Source organism: Denticeps clupeoides, unplaced genomic scaffold (genome assembly GCF_900700375.1).
Source record: "Denticeps clupeoides unplaced genomic scaffold, fDenClu1.1, whole genome shotgun sequence".
NCBI lineage: Eukaryota > Metazoa > Chordata > Actinopteri > Clupeiformes > Denticipitidae > Denticeps > Denticeps clupeoides.
This window is the reverse complement of record NW_021629697.1, coordinates 39,094-60,026: the sequence shown is the minus strand read 5'-3', so window position 1 is coordinate 60,026 and position 20,933 is coordinate 39,094. Positions and strand designations below refer to the sequence as shown.

The following is a 20,933-nucleotide window of genomic DNA, read 5'->3' as shown; positions in this document are numbered from 1 at the left end:
ACAAGCATCAAACCTTAAACACCAGAGGATACAAACTGGAAAGACGCCCTACCAGTGTGTGGAGTTTGGGAAGTGTTTTATAGGAGTATCAAGCTTTAAATTACACCAGAGGATACATACTAGAGAGAAGCCATACCAGTATGGAGCTTGGGAGTTTTATAGAAGCATGGTGCCTTAAAAAACAGATTTGTGGCTCGAGACAATCCTGTTTCGGAGGACTACAGACAGTTTTTTCAAAGGTTGTCCCCAATTAAACTGCAGGAACATGTCAAGGAAGATCAGGGAAACCATGAGCCACCTGAGCTCAAATTTGGCAAAGGCTGTGAAAACATAAGTACATGTGCTTTCTCAGTTTTAAAAAATGTAATAAATTTGCCAAAACCTCCAATAAAGCATTTTTAATGTTGTCATATTGGGGTGTAGAATTCTGTGGAGAAAATTAATTAAATCCATTTTGGAATAAGGCTGCAACATAACAAAATGTGGAAAAAGTGATGCTCTGTAAAAACTTTCTGGATGCACTGTATATGGTTTATTTTTACATTGTAACTTTTTTAAAACAATTAAAATCAATAGTTCATATTTTGTGATTATATTTGATAAAGAAAAATGAATATGTGTCTGTGTTCAGGTCCTTTAGTAAATGGCTACTAATCAATTCCCAGTAGGTTTCATGAAATTACCCTTTGTCTTTGTATAAAAATCTCACCACATTACATTTACAGCATTTATCAGACGCCCTTATCCAGAGCGACTTACAATCAGTAGTTACAGGGACAGTCTCCCTGGAGCAACTTAGGGTTAAGTGTCTTGCTCAGGGACACAATGGTAGTAAGTGGGATTTGAACCTGGGTCTTCTGGTTCATAGACGAGTGTGCCACTAGGCTACTACCACCCTACTACCACATTGCAAGTACTGCATAAAAAAAGTTTAGGTTTTTTGTGATCGATGCCAGAATCATGCAATGACAAATCTAAACAGCTATTATATTCAAATGTAACTATATCTACTGCTGAGGATATTACCTATACAATGCTCACATGAACAAACCTGTATTCTAAGATGAATTGTTAAAATTATTTAAGAGTAATTAAGAGTTGCCTTATGGCCTTAATGAACCAGTCTAAATGAACCAATAAAACAGTGAGGCAGAAACTTGCTGAATTGTTGAACATAGTTGGCCAATGAACGTGATTGTTAATCGCTTCAGTTTATCTCCACCAACGTTATAATTCATCTCTGCATCACCCATCTGGAGCTCTATATTAACAATGCAAATTATCCAACGTTCCAATAATGTTACTACACTAAAAAAAGTGAGCACTGGCTGAAATTAAAGTTATCTGTCACACCTAATATTTTAGCATTGACATAATTTAAATAAACAGGTTACATCAGGTTTGATTGGTTTATTTACATTATTGGGTCTTTTAAGTTTATAAGTTTAAATTTTTAAGTTTATAAAGTGTTCACTTTTGTCAGTGTTACAGCTTGCTACCACAAACAAAATCCTGCTCACATTGATGGAATATTTGATTCTTCAGTTTACTGTCTTCTGTACGAGCTGGACAACCAAGTCTTTACCTTCCAAATAAACCCTGAAAACGCAGGTTTGGAGGTTTCAAATTTAGAAAGAGCGACGGATATTTGATTTTAATGTAACAATTTTTTATTTCATTATCACTTCAGTCCATCAGTCTCTGCTCCGTTTTCTTTTTTTTTCCATTTCCTGTGAATTTTGGCGGGTCAGCCACAGGGGGCGCTAAGCGTTTCCGGCCACAGGAGAAGGTCCGTAGCCGCAAAAACGGTTCTGCTACATCGCGCCGCGGCTCCAGATCCAGACGCGTATCCATAGGGCTTCAAACGAGGACCACAGAACCCAGAGAGGTTTTCGGCGCCGGTTCCCAGGCTGTAGGCCGGCAGCAGCGCGGGGAAGAGGCCGCTATCCAGTCCACTGGTGCTGAAACGCTCCGTGAGCGTCTGGGTGGGCGTGGGTGTGTCTGTATGCAAGAATCGCTCAGAATGTTTATGTGTGTGTGTGTGTGTGTGTATTATTTCCATATGTGTAAATCCTTACCTCTGCAGCAGTGTTGCCATATAACTATTGCAACGTCGCTTATAAATACCGTCCCCGTCCTGATTACTACATTTTTCACCGCATTTATTTATTTAGTACGTTCTAATATTGTATATTAGTTCATTTCAAGGCAAAGTTGTTTTATTTTTTACAAGGCAATCACCTTGGGCCCGATTCTCTCGCGAGATCTGGCAACGCCGCTTTGCATTCGGCAACAGAAATACAGGCGGAGAGAGAGATGGACTCTGAGAGCCACCCGGAAGCGTCGCCAGACGTCGGGCCCGAGATGGAGAGACTGACGGAGGAGAACGAGGAGCTGAAGGTGCGTCCGCGCATAAAAGGATGAGCAGCGTCTGGTTAAAAGTTGTATTTTAACTCATTTTATTGTTTGACATATATATATAGTTGTATGTAGTGTGTGTGTGTATATATTTCAAAGTCAAAGTGAAGTGATTGTCACATATGATACACAGCAGCACAGCACACAGTGAAATTTGTCCTCTGCATTTAACCCATCACCCTGAGTGAGCAGTGGGCAGCCATGACAGTCGCCCAGGGAGCAGTGTGTGGGAACAGTGCTTTTGCTCAGTGGCGGATCGAACCAGCAACCTTCTGATTACGGGGCCGCTTCCTTAACCGCTAGGAAGTGTATAACTATATCTATCTCTCGCTCTCTCTCTCTCTATATATATATATATATATATATATATATACACACACACACACATATATATATTGCAATCGAAGGGATTGCACTGTGCGCATTGTACCTGTTGCATGCAGCAACACTCAGCTGTCTCCTCAGCTGGAAATCGCGGAGCTGCGCGCCGAGATGGACGAGATGCGTGACTCCTTCTTTGAGGAGGACACGCGGCAGCTGCAGGAGGTGCGGCGCGACCTGGAGCGTGCCAACAAGAGCTGCAGGATCCTGCAGTACCGACTGCGCAAGACCGAGCGGCGGCGCGAGCGCTCTGCGCAGAGCGGCGAGGCGGACGAGGAGCTGGTGCGGGGCCTAGAGCAGGACCTGAAGGTGCGCCGCTCGACAACATCGATCATAGATTCTAAAATACAATCACAGGAGGATGGGTTTCTGTCAAGGGTTCGTCCCTTTTCCGTGCCACTGTTGCCTTTGGCACTGTTTTATTGTATAAATAAAATATCATTGATCGATTGATTGATTGATTGATTGATCTAATTAGGGCACTTCTGTAAAACATTTTCCAATCCGTGGGTTTGGGAATGACAACAGAATCCATATGCAGTCATGTTTATCTGTCTGCGTAGTGGGAAAAATTATAAAGTGATAAAGGGTCTGCACGGCAGGTGGCAAAGGATGTCTCGGTCCGGCTGCACCGGGAGCTGCAGCGGGTGGAGGAGGCGCAGAAGCTGACGGAGCAAGAGAATGACCGGCTGAGAGAAAACATAGTCCAGCTGCAGGTCAGCAGGCAAGCCCTGCTGAACCAGGAGGTGAAAACACACACACACACACACACAAGACCATATGATCAGAAATACGACCGGAATTAATAAGAAATGGAATAATAAACACTTTCGTTTTCTCATAATGCACTATATACTGTCATCATTTAACTGTTTCTATCTTTGTTGTCAGTAGTTTGAGATAAATATAAGTTGCAGGATGGTAATATTTGCAAATGAGACTGTATCAAGACCTTATACAACATGACAAGAGTATTTAAGTGACTGTTTGTATTTATTTAGAAGGGAACTGCAAGTAGAGACGAACTTGGTCCAGAAGAGAAATCTCCACCCAGTGAGGTATGAAGACCACTTTGCTGAGAAATTCAGGAAAAATTCAGCATAATTCAGAACTACAGGTTGCTTAGAACATCATCGCTGTGGGTGTTTTGTGTCATTAGGAGGACAGCAAGGATTTGCGCTGCCACCTGTCGTTGATGAATGAGGAGGCAGAGCTTCTGCGGAAGAACATGGTGACTTTGGCGAAGGAGAAAGAGAAGGCCGAGCAACAGGTTCAGCAGTACCTTGCTCTATATGGGGAGTTGCTTCCTCCTCCACCCCAAAACACGCTACCCCACCTCAAGGGTGAAATGGCAGGCCCACCCAGCATGAGGGAATCGGAGCTGAAGCTGCGGCTTCGGTTGGTGGAGGAGGAGGCCGACGCCCTGAGCAGGAAGATCGTGGAGCTGGAGCTGGAAAGCCGTGGCTTGAGGGCGGAGCTAAGCGATATGAGGGAGGAGGAGTATGGCGGTGGGGTAAAGCAGCCCGGCCAGTCAGAGCTCAGGGAGCAGCTGCTGCTGTTGGAGGAGGAGGTGGAGCTTCTGAGAAGAAGCAATGCTGAGGCGGAGCAGCGGAACATTCAGATTACAGAAGAACTCATCACGCTGCGTGAGGGCGGGACAGGGGCGGAGTCTACACAGGAGGAGCTAAGAGTGGCACGGAAGCACTTGAATTCGATGGCAGGCAAATTACTGCAGCTGCAGGCAGAGAAACAGCAGCAGCTAAGCGCGCCCCGCCCAGCCTCGGATATAGTCCGCCTGCCAGACAGCCATACTGACGTTGTCAAGAGTCGTGACCCCAACTCTCGCCAAAGGGAGGGGCCTATAGGGGGAGAGAGTGACTCAGAGGAGACAAGGGGGACTCGGCTTCTCCTACACGAGCCAGGGCCTTTCAAACAAAGCCGTCAGGAGACGATTGGTCATAAGCACATGATGAATATCCACCTGGAGGCGGAGCGTCTGGGTGGTACTATAGAACAACTGATCAGCGAAACAAATGCCATAATCTCCATTGCTAGCAGACCACAGCCCGGTCCACCAGCAGAAGAGGATTCTGGGAGTGTCGCGAGAGAGCAGGAGCTGCTGCAGCGCATCAATGGGCAGATGAAAGGATTCCAGAGCAATCTGCACGGATTCATGCAGAGTCTTCAGATACCAGGAAGCCAGGAACAAGACCCCCACGAACGCCTGTCTGTGAGTGAGTGTGTGAGGAAGTGAGAGAGTGTGTGTGTGTGTTAGTGTTTAGGTCCCCACAAAGAAATAAAAACAAGTGCCTGTATTATTATTTATATCTTAGTGGGGACCAAATTTAGATAATAAAATACTAGATATATTATTATAAAATTTTTATTACAAATATTATGTATTCATGTGTGTGAGCTTGTGTATGTTTTTGTACTTTTTATCAGGCACTTGATGAAAATGGCTGAAAGAATGAATTTGCTCTGAAGAGAACTGCAAATGAGGGCTTTATAATTTAGTTTGTTTTTATTAAGCAGAATGTCAGTCTCTAATGGTGAACTTTATCCAGGTTGGGGAAACGTTTCATGTTGCACGCTGTGTAGAATATGATAGACATGAGACAAATTCCTCAGAACTCAATATGATTTGTATCCCGAAACAAGCTTCTCTATTATAGATTTACATTATAATGTATCCAGCGTTGGGATGTTAATAGCGATGCATATTCAGAATATAAAAATGACCAGATTAGCCTGAATGACCATCTGAAAGTGATTTTTTTATGTAATTTTTTAGTTAATCATAAAACCCACGTGCTTCAAGGTGATGTAACCACTTGGAAAAGCATGGCACTTAAAAAAATATATATATATTCATCATCTATTATTAAGCCATATTCATGCACAGTAATTAACAATTTTACCACCCAGAGGAATTGTACGCAATGTATTTTGAATTTAGCCATTACTACTTTTTAAAGGTAGGTTGCCCAACCCTGAAAATATTTTCCTAAATCATTTGATTTTACATGGTAGAGAATTTAATGTTCTTATATTTTGTCTTATGCCTACAAATTTGCCTTGCTCTGCGTTTCACTTTCATCTCGATCTCTTTCCCTTCTCTGTCCCAACCCCATTGGCTTGTTCTGTCTGCAGATGTTTCAGCCAATCATTTCGCTCATCTTTGTCCTGCTTATGTTCTCTTCCCTCTCCTACGCCACCATTTTCAAGCTCGTCTTCCTCTTCACCCTGTTCTTCGTTCTCTGAGCGGCTCCGCCCCGCTACACCTGCGTGTTTCTGTTGCTGCTTTGTTTGTCCCATTTTCATGAGTCTTGTGCCGCAGAAGCCTCTTGTCAGAACTGTTCACACCCTCATACCCATTGCAGAATCTCACCTCACTTTTAAGACCACATATCCCACAATTCACGCAAGGGGTGGAACCAAGGGCCCTTTCATCAAAAACTGGTGAGTAAAACAATAGAATCATTTTACACTCGGTGAAAGATCAAATATTTATTTGATCTAAACTGTTTATTAACTGTTAATTCCCTTATTTTTATGAACCAATGATATTATGTGTATAGAGAAAGAATGAAAGTGATTGTTTTGTCATTATGAAACACTGCAGCACAGCCCACGGTGACACAATGAAATGTGTCCTCTGCATTTAACCATAGTGAGCATTTAACTTAGTGAGCAGCCATGACAGGCACCCGGGGAGTAGCGTGTGGGGACAGTGCTTTGCTCAGTGGCACCTTGGCAGGTTTGAAGGTCACCTCAACTGCTAGGCCACCGCTGTCCTCCTTATGTTGTCTTAGCAGCAATACAATATTGATCTCATCTGAGGACTTTTGCTAGTAGATAATTAATTAGTTTATTCATTAGTTGGGAGAAACCAACCCCCAATTCGTGTAGTACATCTCTAGGTATCAACAGATTGAAATTATTTCCACACTCACTTTTTAAACATTACTACTTGTCTGTTTTACTTTTTTTACTTTTTCAAATGTCTCTTACATTTACATTTACAGCACTTATCAGACGCCCTTATCATTAGTAGTTATAAGGACAGTCTCCCTGGAGCAACTCAGGGTTAAGCGTCTTGCTCAGGGACACAATGGTAGTAAGTGGGATTCGAACCCGGGTCTTCTGGTTCATAGGCGAGTGTGTTACCCACTAGGCTACTACCACCCATTTCTCTTCCTGAACATTTTGGAAAGATGAAAAAAGGTTCACTGCTGCCTAAAACCTTTGCGGAATACTTTATGATGGAAGTGTGTGAAATCTGTGATCTGTCATTACCCCATACTCACATCTTAGTGTTACATTAAAGCTCAAAAGGGGTGATTCTGGTCCAATAATTAGGTTTGATTGGCTGGCACTTGAACTTTTGTCAGCTTTGCGCCACAAGCAGCACAATCGTAATAAACAAACAAATCAAAATTGATCTGGACCCCAGGTGTCCAGGAGCTTGGCTGAATCCCACATCTAAATTTAGCCAAAGCGAGTGACTGGCCAAAACGATTATAGCATAACTGTTGTTTATGAAATGGACCCTCCCTCTGGCTTCTGCTCACCCTGTTGGCAGGATTAATCAGATGCCTGTGGAATCGCCCCGTATCCTTGCCAGGGTCTGACAGGGACTTTTAATTAGGTCATTGGCGGTGCAGATCAGATGACCGGCCATCATATTGTGCAATAATGACAAGCGACAAAATAAATAAAGACTAAAGCTGGCCGACCAAGCATGCCGCTGAAACAACGCTGACAGACTGGAGCGCTTCCCAAAGTAACAACAAGCCACGAGACACAAATCATTTTTATATTTTCATACAATGTCAACTCATAATATAAATCATCAGCATCAGAAAATCCAACCGCTAAGGCAGTATTGGTAAAAGCAAAAAAGTATATACATATAAATAGGTAAGTAACTAAATATTTATTAGAATGAAATAAATATTTAATTCCTAGTTTTTCGATGTGCTGATATGCCATTTTACAACATTCCTTTTAGGAGCAAGTCAATCCGAGATTGCAATAGTAGACCTAAGTATTAACCACTAATTTCTGGATATTTAATGAATGCACTGGCATTCTATCAATACATTCTATCAATATAGCCTAGACTTAATAAAATTGCTTTATATGTATGATTTGTGTGTTATGTATAACATAATGGATATTAAATATAATATTGTTATATGAATGAAATCTTGAATAATAATAATAATATATATCACATGACCAGATCTGCCGGAGTCCCAAAGCGGAACAGCAACAGAGCTTCGGCGTCGGCGGGCGCAGCGCCATAAGCGCGTTGTCAGGCGGGATAATTATACCGAGTTGCGAGGGTGACGACATTCCGGGGCCCTCGGCTCGGATGGCGGGATAAACCCGACCGACTGCGGGGAGGAAGCTCCGGGAGGCGGGGCTGCTTTAACGCGGGGGGCGGGGCCGGCGCCTTTTAAAAACACCGCCACGCGCGGCCTGACGTCACAGTTGAGCGGCGAGCGGCGCGGCGGGAAACAGAGAGAGCCATAAAGAAACAGAAAGTCGCCGCTGTCGCGACAAACCTGCAAATATCGCGGGAGGGCGCGACAAGTACGCAGGTAAGCGTCAGGTCGTGGGTGGGCGACGAACGGTTGGACTTCATGATTTGTCAGATATGATAACTGATAACGACTGATTTGACTTCCTTAGGCCAGGACATGTGACATTTCATAGAATATAAAATCCAGATCTTTGTTGTGGTCAACTTCATTTTTTCACATTCCTTTTGGAAGTGTTTACTTTTACAAAATGAAAGATGTACCTCAGTTGTGATATTGAGTAGCTATTTTGGTTTATATATTATCACTTTTACATGTGATAATCCATTCAGGCCCGCAATTAAATAAGCGAACTCATTCCCTGTCAGTTGAGTTAATGCTCCATGGTTACACGGGGTAAAAATACCCCACGCTCTTACATCACGCGGCGGTACATTCAGGCATTTTCACGGGACTCGCGGGGGAATGTGACAGGAGTTTGCCGGAGCGTCATGTTCCATGACATGGAAATGGCTTTAATAACTGAATGGCAGCAGGGGTGTGGTGGTCGGTGGCTGAGCGTATACTCAGGTAGTTCAGGTATAAACACGCACACACAGAGCGGAGCACACACACCAAATGTCAGGTTTTAGGATGTCACCTGTTGGAGGAATGGGAATTGCGTGCGGAAATAGAACAGGGCTGTCAGCGCCGAAAATATTTTCCATATCTGCGTCACACCAAGGGGCGCCGTGGGACATTTTTAAACGATTCATATTCTGTTAATCATATCTGCACATGATGTGTGTGTGTGTCCTGTCCTGTCCTCCTCTGTCAACAGAAACACACTCGGACCCACACCTGCCTTGCTGACCCTGTGCCCGATCTGAGAAGCAAAAGTCACAGACACACACACACACGAACACACAAGGATGGCAGCCCTGGACCTGCAGTGCCGGCCATGGGGAGGTGAACGGGAGGAGGTCGACGCCGTTATGCTGGAGTGGGAGGAGCAACTGCAGGACATGCAGCGCAAAATAGAGGAGGTTTGACAAACACACCAACACATACAGTCTATAGATGCAAAAACATGAGTGGTCTGGAGCAATGATTCTGACATGCACACACATTTTCAGATCTGTAGTAACAGAAGAGTCCAAAATATAAACACTCTGTTGTAAACATGCACGCACACTCACTCTCTCGTTCTCTTTTTAGTCTCTCACACACACACACACACATATTTTTACTCACAGTACACGGCCCATAATTACCGGGATAAAAATATGAACACGCTACAGAAAGCTTTCGATAACACACTCATTTTGACACACCCTCCACACCGGGTCATAGTTACTCAGGATATAAATATGAACGTACTACAGTAAACATCCACACACACACACACACTCTCATTTTCACAGAGACTAAAGTACATAGTTACTTAGGATAAAAATATGCACACATGGCAGTAAGCATGCAAGCACACACATACACACTCACACACAAAATCTCTTAATGAATGCTTGCATGTGACCCCTGACCCCTGAAATTAATGAGTCTATTTAGCACATAGTGAGAATTCTGACAAGCTTACACACTCATTCACACTCACTTACTCACACACTCAAACCCGCTCACTTACACAGTCGTTCAAAGTGAAAGTGGATACTAACTGACTCATTAAATGGAAACATACACTCTTTACCTCTCTCACACACATGATTTGTGCTTTTGTGGCGGTGTGTGTGTTCATTGTACGCATAATTATTAATGATATGTGTGTTTTTTTATTGCAGCTGTATAACGATGTGATCGCTCGCAGAGGAGGAAGTAACTGCGTTGCACACGGCAAGACAAATGATGTCGCCCTCTACCCCAGTCACCGTAGCAACAGCAGCAGGGACCAGTCTGTTTGGCCTTATAGTGGTGTGAACCAATCTGGTTCCCATAGAAACAACAGCTGTGGCTACAATCGGCCTAACGACTGTTCACCTCATGAGAATTTTACCAGTGGTTGCCATGGCAACAGAGGACTGGAATCTACCATGGAGGTTTTAGATGGATACCTGGTACATGGAAAAAAACTGAACAATTTGGCGTCTCCCAGCCCTGTGAGTCTTCCAGAACATTTGATTTTTTTCCCATGGTCCTCTCTCTCTCTCACCTTGTCTGTATTAATTTGTAATGTCACCCCTCTCCCTCTTTTTCTGTTCCACAGAGACAGAAGAAACTTGATCCTGCTGTGGCTGAGAGGTACAGCTGCTTCAGCACAGACACAGCGCAAATACTCTCTGTCTCTCTCTCATACACACACACACACACACACATATACACACTAGAGAGCTGCACAGCAGTGAACCGTCCCCAGATATGACATTAGTGAGCACTGTGCAGCTAACTCACACATATGCACACCTGTTCCTGTCGTTCTGGGAGGTAGTAGACCACAAAGTCACAGGTTCAAACCCCACTTACTACCATTGTGTCCCTGAGAAAGACACTTAACCCTGTGCGTTTCCAGGGGGACTGTCCCTGTAACTACTGATTACGGCGTCTGATACATGACGTAAATGTAAATGTTGTTGCTGCCACAATGGGTGTATGTAAGAGTAGTCATGATCTTATTTTTTCTATTATCAGGACAGACGTAAGCTGGGGAAGAGCTAAAACATATGACTATGACAACAGGAAAAACAGAATTGTGACCGCTGACCTCCAGCAGCCCCACATCCCTCAGCGCATGACCCCTGGCGTCCAGAACCTTGAGTACATTGCCCCTTCTCAGCATTGCCCCCCGCCAATGGACAGGAAGTGCAGCCCATTGGACAGGAAGTTGAGCAGCCCGTCAGTCCTACGTAAATTTGGTGCCATGCTGCAGGAGAACGAGGGCAAGGTGCTGACAGACAATCACCTGGTGACCCCAACCACGCCCACCCAGATCACACCCAGAGAACGCCCTATCCCTGGAAGCAGAGTAGAGCATAGAGCCACGGGACACAGCCAGTGGGCTGGTGTTGGTTACAGAGGTTGCCAGGTCAACCAGAGGGGTAGCCACAGTAATGGTGGTTTTCTTGCTAACGGAGGATGCCATGGTAACAGAACAATGGTAGATTTTGAACAGGAGCAGGGCAGGCTCATTGAACTCATGAACCAGATGGAGATTGAACATCGGAACGCCACGAACAGAGCAACACACACACCACAGGCAAGTAGTACAGAATGATAATTAAAAAAATTATTCTATTTTAAATAAAAATGCATTGTATTTATTTTCTTTGATGTAAGCTATGTTCAGCGATTGAGTTCTTTTATTACCCATATTACCTTGTAGGTGACCCGTGAGTCCTCCCCAGCTCCCGTGAGGCAAGGATTCTCACGCCCTGCGCGACCAGCCAATCAGCGCCGCCCCTCCAGATGGGCTAGCCACACCCCCTCACAGGTCTACAGACATTCCGGTCCCATGAACCGGCCACCAAGTCCTGCCCCAAAAGCCAAGCCAGCCAATAAGAGCTTCTGTTTGTTTTCTCTGGATACTGAAACCCTCATCATGTGATCATGGTCTTTTTCCACAGAACTCAAAAAACCCAAAAGGATGAAAGAGGAACCATATTTTAACAGACTTACGAAACTTTCGGAAGCTGTTATGACACTTGAAAGCAGACGTTATGGAGTCATAAGGGATCATAATGCTCCCCTACTGCAATGCTGTGCCTAAACTGTGTTTTGTTCAGTTTTTACTATAATATTTTGTATTTGCTGAGAATTTTTGTGTGGTGGTTTTGCTCCTTAGTGCCTCCTGACTTATCTTACAGCACACTATACACACACACACAAACAAGCCACACCCTACTATTATATGTTCATACAGCAAAATATACATTTGAATTTGTACAGCACCATACTCAACAGCAGCTGTATAACCCAGATTGCATACACAGTATTTGCCCTGACATATAACTCCTTAACATATGTCACACACAAACCTGGTGTGGCTGTGTGTTTCTGGTTTGACTTTGAATTGAAAAATTTTCAGAACGCTAACAAATATTATTGTGCTGTGTTTACAAATTTAATAAACATTTCTGGGTCCGGTTTCCCAAAACGTCCCTTTCCCTTAACTCTACAGTGAACTATGACGATGTTGGGAAACTGGCCCCAATGCTTCAATAAGCTGATCTGAATCCTGTCCTGCTTCCAACACACATGATCAGAATTGGAACTTTGGAATATAACATCTTTTGCATCTAGGTTAACTGCTTGTGCAGCCTTATTAGTTTCACTGGTTGATATACACATTGGTATTACAACCAAGTCACTCGCAGACAAGATTTGTCACTCGCTCTCCATCCCGAGACACTAGGTGCCAGCCCACCATAGGACACACACACACACACCACAACCAATTTACAGTCACCAATTCACCTAGTGTGACTGCCTTCAGATGGAAACCCACACCAACACAGGGACAGCATGCAACACACACAAAAGGTCCAAGCTGGGATTCAATGTGTGAGGCCACGTTGCGCCATCATGCAACCCAAAATTTGTCAGTCATTGAGAAGTTAATGTATGCATCATATATTTTCTTTATTTTCATGACCATTTGTATTGGTAGATTCTCACTGAAGGCATCAAAACTATGAACGGACACATGTGGAGTTATGTACTTAACAAAAAAAGGTGAAATAACTGAAAACATGTTTTATATTCTAGTTTAGAATATAATAGCCTTCCTTTTCTCTGATTACTGCTTTGCACACTCTTCAGAGGTCGTCACCTGAAATGGTTTTCCAACAGTCTTGAAGGATTTCCCAGAGGTGTTTAACACTTGTTGGCCCCTTTGCCTTCACTCTGCGGTCCAGCTCACCCCAAACCATCTCGATTGGGTTCAGGTCCGGTGGCTGTGGAGGTCAGGTCTCTACTTTTTGTTAAGTACATAACTCCACATGTGTTCATTCATAGTTTTTCATTCAGTGAGAATCTACCAATGTAAATGGTCATGAAAAAACACATTGAATGAGAAGGTGTGTCCAAACTTTTGGCCTGTACTGTATATACATGCCCTTCAAGTCATTACAGAGTCACTAATGCTCAACTGCAGAGTGCACCCTTGAACTAATCTTGAACCCAATGGCTTATGCAACTTTCAACTTTCCTTCAATGGAACTTTGGCATTGCCATCTGTGCACACAAGGCAGTCCAGTCTTGTTCCACATGGTGGAATAAATTCCTATCCATGACGTCTTCAAGAATCTCATGAGGACTTATCTCTCTCCACACTTAAACTGTTGCATCCTTATTTCTAATAGCTCTTTTGCTAACAAATCTCTTATTGTTTTCATCATTTAGTCATAATCCATTTAGTTGCTTTTTATTATCATCTTAATAAAAAAAATTTGCAGTGTGCGATTTAGAAATTATATTATGTGATGCTTTGGTGCACACAGACTTGATTTCATCAAAAATTTATTTGAAAACTATTTTAACACTATTTTAATGATTGTCTGTGGAAGTCTTTTGGTAACATAAAAAACCCAGCCAATTACAATTTTTGTCTGTGAAATGCTGCTGTGAGCTCTAAGACTCGCCCCTTGCTAAAAGAACTTAGCAACGTCTCATGCTCCTGTCCTCGGCCCTCCGATGAATGTCAATTGGAGGCCAATCAGCACGTGGACGTGCCCTCTGCCCCCTCACTGGTTACCCAACCTGGGCCAGAAATGTGCAGGGGACTGAAATAGAAGGTGTGACGCTGTTGTGGTGCCTGAAATCTTAGCCCCCCACTGGCCAAGGGGTGTCACCTCTTCCTCGTTTTTACATCTCTCTCACTCTCTTTCAGCTAGTCTGGGCATTTTAACAGACACTTTTTAAGGCCCACCGTTCCAGCACACACTAAGTTACAGCACAGGAAAGGGTCGTCATTAACAGGGTGAAAGGTTGAAATAATTGTAGGGGCACACAGCTGGACGGGGGCTCATAAAAAAGTTATAAATAGGATGTAGGGAACCCAGTGCAATATTCATTCTTGGGGCATAAAATTCTGAGTTATGGCCCTGGTACAGGTACATTTGCATAAGCATTCACACACACATTCATACACAGATATCAGTAACAGTAAAAGCTAGATATCTGATATACTGAGTTTTGTTACTTTAAATCAACATGATACCTTTTTCGAAACTGTATCAAAGAGATATGGTGTGAATAAGCGTGCAAGTGTGTAGGGACAACTGGCAAGAACTAAAAACAAAAGATTAGTGGGTCACAATTAACACCAGTAGTGCATCAGCAGAAGTGGTATTACAATTAGTGGTATACAACTATCCTTTACTGCACCATCTTGAGCTGAAATAGCCAAAGCAGTTCATTTTATAAAAAAGGGATATAGGGGCATCCAAGGAATGTCAGCTCACACAGGAATAAAAACAAGTTCATGGTCATTTTTTACTCACGCGATTGATCATGAGTCTTAGTTTAAGGGTGTGCACACTTATGCATCCAGCTTAGTGTTCAATTTGTGTGTGTCTGTGCAGTGTTGCCTAGTGGGTAACACACTCGCCTAGGAACTAAAAGGACACAAAGTCACAGGCTCAAACCCCTCTTACTACCATTGTGTCCCTGTGCAAGACACTTAACCATTGTGGACCGTCCCTGTCACTACTGATTGTAAGTCACTCTGGATAAGGTCATCTGATAAAAGCTGTAAATGTAAATATAATCCAGGGGACAAGGCAAAATTGTCTGATTCCCCTTATATTGCACGATATGGTGAATGAGTGGATGATTCAGGTGCAGCATTAGATTTGTCTATTTTGACACCTGCAACATGTCAGGGAAGCAATATTCTCTGCTCTTTATTATGCCTTCCTTACCGTAACTGTTTACGCCTGCATTGTTGTGTATTTTTTCATTATTTCCATTGAGCATATCTGCGTGCTTCAGTGTGAACTCATTTCGCCAAACGTGTCTTTTCCTACCTTGACTCGAGAACAACAGACTACAGGGAACAGAAACATCAGTGATAAATACCCAGTCACTGAGGATCCATGAACGCCTGATCCATATCAGGGTCCCAGTTGCTGGAAGCCATTCTGCCACAGGAACTCACCCAGGGTGGGGCGCCAGTATGGACCAGTCACACACACACACTCGCAATTGCAGCCAACTTAATATCTGCCGAGCCACCTAGCCTGCATGCCTTTGGGTGGCGGGAGGAGAACTGAGCCCCTGGAGGAAAACCGCAGCATTATGGGAAGAAGATGCAAACTCACACAAAACGAGAGGCCAAATTCTGTGAAGCCGCAGCACTACCCACCACGACACCCAATAAAATAGTACTGAAAAAAAGAATGTAAAAAGACTATTGCCAATAAAATATTGTCAATGTCAACTGGTGTTCCTGGTGGCTCCTGATGCGCCAGACGCCTTTTATATTCCCAGCAGGACAGATTTATGGCTGAATAAAAAGCATTTGGCCGACCACAACAAACTGTCTACACCATGTTCACACCAGGGTCGTCTCTAATAAATGAAAGGTGATATCATCATCACTCATAGACAGTGAGAATGACGTGGGTCTGTCTGCCTGGCTGCCTGCCTGCCTGGCTGGCTGCCTAACTGTCTGTCTTTTTACAGTCGGCCCTCTTGCTAATTATAACCAATCATTAGAAAGTAAATTTTGTGGTTTTCCTGTAGAATTCCTTATCTTTCCTACATGCGTAAAGTATTCCACAAAGAAATGCAGAGTGTTTTCACTACTGATACTATGCTGCGTCCATATTTTTATTTGGCTATGATTCAAATATTATAGTCCAAGGCCATCAAAATGATGATTAAACCCTCAGCGCTGCTACAAAGTATTTTGGAGCACAGAACATGTCCATATTTGTTGAATTACATGTGACCTGAGCTAAACTCAGACGCTTCTGCAGTTTGTGTGTGTGTGTGTGTGTGTGTGGATTACTACTGTCTCCCTCCAGTCTGCGGTCGGAACCAGACATTAAAGATGTACAGAAGCACTCTGCGACCTCAGCTGTCTGTCTCAGCTACAGTATCTCAGTTGCTATCTCTGTTTCCATCTCCATCTTAGACAGAGAATGCACGCGCGCGCACACACACACACACACACACACACACTCCTTCTGGGCTGCGGTATGGTTCCAGTCCTGCTGTCTCCTGACATTGCATCAGTCTTATGTGTCACACTGAAATGCTACAGTGTCAAATGTTGGGAGCACAGAAGCACAAAGGTAGAACAGAATGGAGAAGCTGCAGGCCTTACTCTATATCTGGAAGCCTGTGTTTTGGGGATATATTAAGGCAGAAAACATGGTTTTTATGGGAAAGGGTAAACATGGTCCTGTGTGTGTCTGTGTTATTTTTTTATATTCATGTCCTTGCAGTTCCCTCTGCTGGTGGTGTCACATCAACACTGTTACACTTACAGCTTACATTTACTACACATAAACATACACTATAGATATGCATACAGAAGTGATAATGAAGTGATTGTCGTTTTGTGGTGACAGCAATTTGCTCGGTGGCACCTCAGTTGTGTGTTGGTGGCTCTGTTCTGCTAGTAAAACTTAAGAAGCTGAGCCAACTCTTGCTGATTTTTTTCTTACTTTTCCTTGAAGTTTGATTAAGAGTCGGCAAGAAACAACTGGGTTTGGGATTCGAAGCGGCAACCTTCCATTTAGGGCTCTGTATCTGGTCCGTAGCCCACCATTTGAATCTTAGACTGGTGGGACAGAGGGGGCTGACGTGTGTGCCTTTCTGGGAAGATGGATCCCTGAGGTGCTTGGTGAACACAACTTCCCTGGAAACCGTCTCAATTAAAAGGGTACATAGAATTGGCAGAGCTAACAATGATCAGTGGTGCGACCCAGAGCAGTGATAATGAAGTTCCTAAACTATGAGAATAAATCGCGGGTCATGAAAGTTGCAAAGAACAATGGACAGATTCTCCACCTCAACCAAAGGGTCATAGGTCAACCAAAGGGTCGAACGAGAATTGCTGGTGTCTTCCTCTTTTAAGTCGCTTTGGATAAAAGCGTCTGCAAAATAAAGTAAAGTAAAGTAAAGTCACGTTTTTTCCTGATGCGATTAATATTGATATAATAATATGCTGATGTGAAAAAATAAAACATCATGGTATGAAAACCAAAACCTGTTCAACCTCCCTTTTAATAGTCATTAGACAATTAAAAGTCTGGCAGCGCCTTCTTTTACACATACGAAATACTGTTTCTGAATTATGATTATGCTTCAACATGGACCTTTTTATAATTAAATATATATTTGTGCCTCTGTTTTGTATTTAATAAAATTTTAATTTAGCAACCAAACCTTCTAGCGCTGTAGCAGGATTATTAACAGTATTTAAATGCACAAAGCCAGGGTTAAACACTAAATTTTAAAAAGTCCAAACTAAATATACATATGACAATATGTTTTTAAAGAAGCCATTGGTCAGTCCTTTATCTGTGATAAAAAGATACAATTATGCATCTATGGTACGGATATTACTGTATATTACTGTAAGTGATATTACTGGTACTGTGTAAATCCATGTCGTGTAAGAAATTTAATTATTTCTTCTTATACAGTCCTCAAAAGGTTAACTAACATATTTACGTGATCCATACCATGTCCTTCAGCTGCATTATGCCGGTTTTAGCAGGTCTTAGCCAGTTGACCAGCATGACTAACAAGAAAACGAAAACTAACTTGAAGCTGGTTTACCATCTTAACTAGATGAAGCTGGTAATGCCGTTTTCTGCACATGTTTCTGACGGTATAGATGTTTAGATGTAGTGTAGGAACAATGGTGCCCGGTCGGAAGACGTTTTAACGTGGATTTTACACGGAAGGGTAGGAATATTGTCCTTCGACGGCATAAAAAAGCGGTTCCTTTTAATCACACGAAAAATGTGGATTTTTAAAATAAAAATTATAAGAAAAAAAAGTGGGGATTTCCCAGACGTGACGTCGACCGTCGCCGTACATTAGGAAAGTAACGTGGATCGACTGAAACGCACTCGTACCGAATTAAAAAATGTCGCGTTTCGAGCCGGCTTTATGTTAAAAGCGGTGCAGGATATAATTTGTGTCTCGGGATGAGGCGGAATTATCTGTACCAGGATGGCCGAGTGGTTAAGGCGTTGGACTTAAGATCCAATGGACATATGTCCGCGTGGGTTCGAACCCCACTCCTGGTAAGCGTCTTTTTTCCCCCTATTAGCGACATTAAAAACACCAAAAAACTACATTCCTATAAGCCAAAAATAAAGACGCAAAAATCCCGTTCGACGGCTGACGAGCGACTGTTCGCCACAGCGGTGGTTCGAGTAGTCATCTGACGCCGTGCTTCGTTTGCCTTGTAAACATCGTCGGTAAATTCACTTCGTGGGACTAAAGCTTGATATATTAGCAAAGGCGACATTAAAACACAAAAAAAAAGATTTATAATCTATGTCATTTAACCCAAAGCGAAGTAGTTTTCTGCATACCGTGTGGATGACAGACAGTTCACCGGCGCAGAGTTCTGACGCCAGTCTTCAGTCACTATTATCACGTATTCAATGTAACTTGGTGAGCATGGGTGGTATTTCTATATTTGTTATGAAGGGTTTCACTTTCGGAGAAAGTAAAATAACACAAACATACAGGAAAAAAAGAAATCCGCCGTGAAATAATATAGCGCTCGTGTAGCACCCCCTGTCGGCGAAAGCGCGTAGTGTGCGAGAAAATCATGGCGGCAATGCCTCAATCTGTCCGCCAGGGGGAGCTCCAGCACCGAGTTTCACGGGGTGCGTTCAGATCATGAGGACAGTCCTGGAGAATGCTTATTTGGTGCCAGTTGCAGTTTTTTTTTCATGATTAAGGGCCGCTGGGAAAATGTCACTGGCACGCATTTTGACTTTGAGATCATGGTTTAGGCCTGGCTGTGTTAGGGAAATATTTCTCCAGTGTTCTTTTTTTAGCCTCGCCTTTTCGATGTAGTAGCCCGACTTCACCTTACTTTAAAAGTATTAAGGCAAATATTAAAGGTGATTTATAGCATTAATAACGACTTGGAAATAAACATCTCATGGAATGCATAGAGCCCCTTGAGCCACCGACACTGGAAAGAGTTGTAATAGTGAGCAGAAAGAATGCAATAAACCAGCGGGCAACAAGGTTCAGCAGCAGAGGGGCTGAAAATAATGCTGGATTCATCTGCCCCTTTAAGAAGAGCGACTAGTCAAGTTATCTTCATTTAGAAAACCCCTGTAAGACACCAGATTTCACCCCAAAGTGATGAATCAAATAAAAAAGAAGGAAATTAATTAAAGATAAATGTCCCACATTTTTTGGGGTACATAGGTAGTATTATTTGACAAGTGTACAAGGCAGATTTACATTTAAATACTCTGCATGAAATCTGGAATAATCTACAGCACATGGCACCATACAATACAGTACAGTAACAACAATGAATGTGTTGAAGTAGAGATGGGGAGATGTAACTAAAAGTGCAATAGTTAGAGCAGCAGAACATAATATTAAATTATGAAGCGAAATGTTGGAAACATCAGAATATTAAATAAATGTAATGTAGTAGGTTAAGGAGTTCTGGAGTGATGGCAGCAGTATTATTTAAGTGTCATTGTGTTCTGTAATTTGTACAATATGATCATTTTTTGAATATATATATATAAGAAGACCCGTGTCACGCTGAGCAGAGATCTGGGACCAGGACGTGTGAAGAGACAGGAAACTTCTGCACATCGCTGCACTCTCACAACCCTCCGCCTCCCAGAACTGCCGGGCGTGTATGGCAAGCCCATTGAACATTTAATATATGAATAACGAATGTGTGTTTGCAGATCTCCATAATTTAATTCTTCCTAGTCAAAATAAACATTTCAGATATCAACCATGAAACTCTTCCCAGCCACAATTTCCATTTCAAACATCCACTTCATTATTCCTCGAAGGAGAAATAACTTTATGTTTCCCATTCGTGTCTACATTGATGCCTATTTCAGATATCCAGAATGAATAATGAATGGAGAAATGCACATGTGAGATATTAAAAATCCAGTTCATACTATTCACAATATTCCTTTTGGATATACAGCATTAAAACACATTATGCTATTCTTAATATCAACAATACATTGTTACTATTAAAAATACCATTAAGGATATCCACAATTCTATTTACATTTATGGCATTTATCAGACGCTCTTATCCAGAGCGACTTACAATCAGTAGTTACAGGGACAGTCCCCCCTGGAGACACTCAGGGTTAAGTGTCTTGCTCAGGGACACAATGATAGTAAGTGGGATTTGAACCTGGGTCTTCTGCTTCATAGGCGAGTGTGTTACCCACTAGGCTACTACCACCCTTTGTTTTTACTACCATTTTTTCTGAAATCTTCAACTTATTATTTCTACATATAATATATACACTCATAGCATTCATAACACATTGGACAGTGAGTGATTTTACCATCGTAATCACATCCAAAACTCAAAAATTTTTCCTAGTAAAACAGATGCTAGAACTGGATGGTAAATATCTCACATGCTTTTCTCCTAGTAAGAAGGTTGCTGCA

The 20,933-nt window shown here is 42.7% G+C and overlaps 2 protein-coding genes and 1 non-coding gene across 4 annotated transcripts; all 3 read left to right on the top strand.

Annotated features, from left to right (window-relative positions):
- The first annotated feature begins 1,762 nt into the window (after window positions 1-1,762).
- LOC114771774 (protein SOGA3-like) lies at window positions 1,763-6,091 on the top strand. The gene is made up of 7 exons (XM_028965121.1): window positions 1,763-1,985; window positions 2,234-2,400; window positions 2,884-3,108; window positions 3,402-3,545; window positions 3,801-3,857; window positions 3,959-5,029; window positions 5,953-6,091. Exons 2-7 carry the CDS (start codon window positions 2,317-2,319, stop codon window positions 6,061-6,063), a joined length of 1,692 nt encoding a protein of 563 aa, XP_028820954.1. The 5' UTR covers window positions 1,763-1,985; window positions 2,234-2,316; the 3' UTR covers window positions 6,064-6,091.
- Window positions 6,092-6,110: 19 nt separating this feature from the next.
- Window positions 6,111-12,500, top strand: LOC114771775 (uncharacterized). Of its 2 annotated transcripts, none has more exons than XM_028965123.1 (6): window positions 6,111-6,261; window positions 9,169-9,373; window positions 10,127-10,441; window positions 10,549-10,583; window positions 10,971-11,535; window positions 11,662-12,500. In XM_028965123.1, exons 2-6 carry the CDS (start codon window positions 9,260-9,262, stop codon window positions 11,881-11,883), a joined length of 1,251 nt encoding a protein of 416 aa, XP_028820956.1. In that variant the 5' UTR covers window positions 6,111-6,261; window positions 9,169-9,259; the 3' UTR covers window positions 11,884-12,500. The 2 variants fall into 2 exon arrangements, with proteins under 2 accessions (XP_028820956.1, XP_028820955.1); XM_028965122.1 differs by lacking the exon at window positions 6,111-6,261 and adding an exon at window positions 6,946-8,408.
- A 5,964-nt stretch (window positions 12,501-18,464) lies between these two features.
- trnal-uaa (transfer RNA leucine (anticodon UAA)) lies at window positions 18,465-18,547 on the top strand. The gene has a single exon. It is a non-coding gene; the product is annotated as a tRNA-Leu (tRNA).
- The last annotated feature ends 2,386 nt before the right edge of the window (window positions 18,548-20,933 follow it).

Excerpts from the sequence above, each read along its gene's own strand:
- LOC114771775 (XM_028965123.1), top strand. The coding sequence starts at position 9,260 with ATGGCAGCCCTGGACCTGCAGTGCCGGCCATGGGGAGGTGAACGGGAG. Across the intron at positions 10,442-10,548 it reads ATTTGGCGTCTCCCAGCCCT|AGACAGAAGAAACTTGATCC; the intron begins GTGAGTCTTCCA and ends TCTGTTCCACAG. Across the intron at positions 10,584-10,970 it reads GATCCTGCTGTGGCTGAGAG|GACAGACGTAAGCTGGGGAA; the intron begins GTACAGCTGCTT and ends TTCTATTATCAG.
- LOC114771774 (XM_028965121.1), top strand. The coding sequence starts at position 2,317 with ATGGACTCTGAGAGCCACCCGGAAGCGTCGCCAGACGTCGGGCCCGAG. Across the intron at positions 2,401-2,883 it reads AGGAGAACGAGGAGCTGAAG|CTGGAAATCGCGGAGCTGCG; the intron begins GTGCGTCCGCGC and ends CTGTCTCCTCAG. Across the intron at positions 3,858-3,958 it reads AGAAATCTCCACCCAGTGAG|GAGGACAGCAAGGATTTGCG; the intron begins GTATGAAGACCA and ends TTGTGTCATTAG.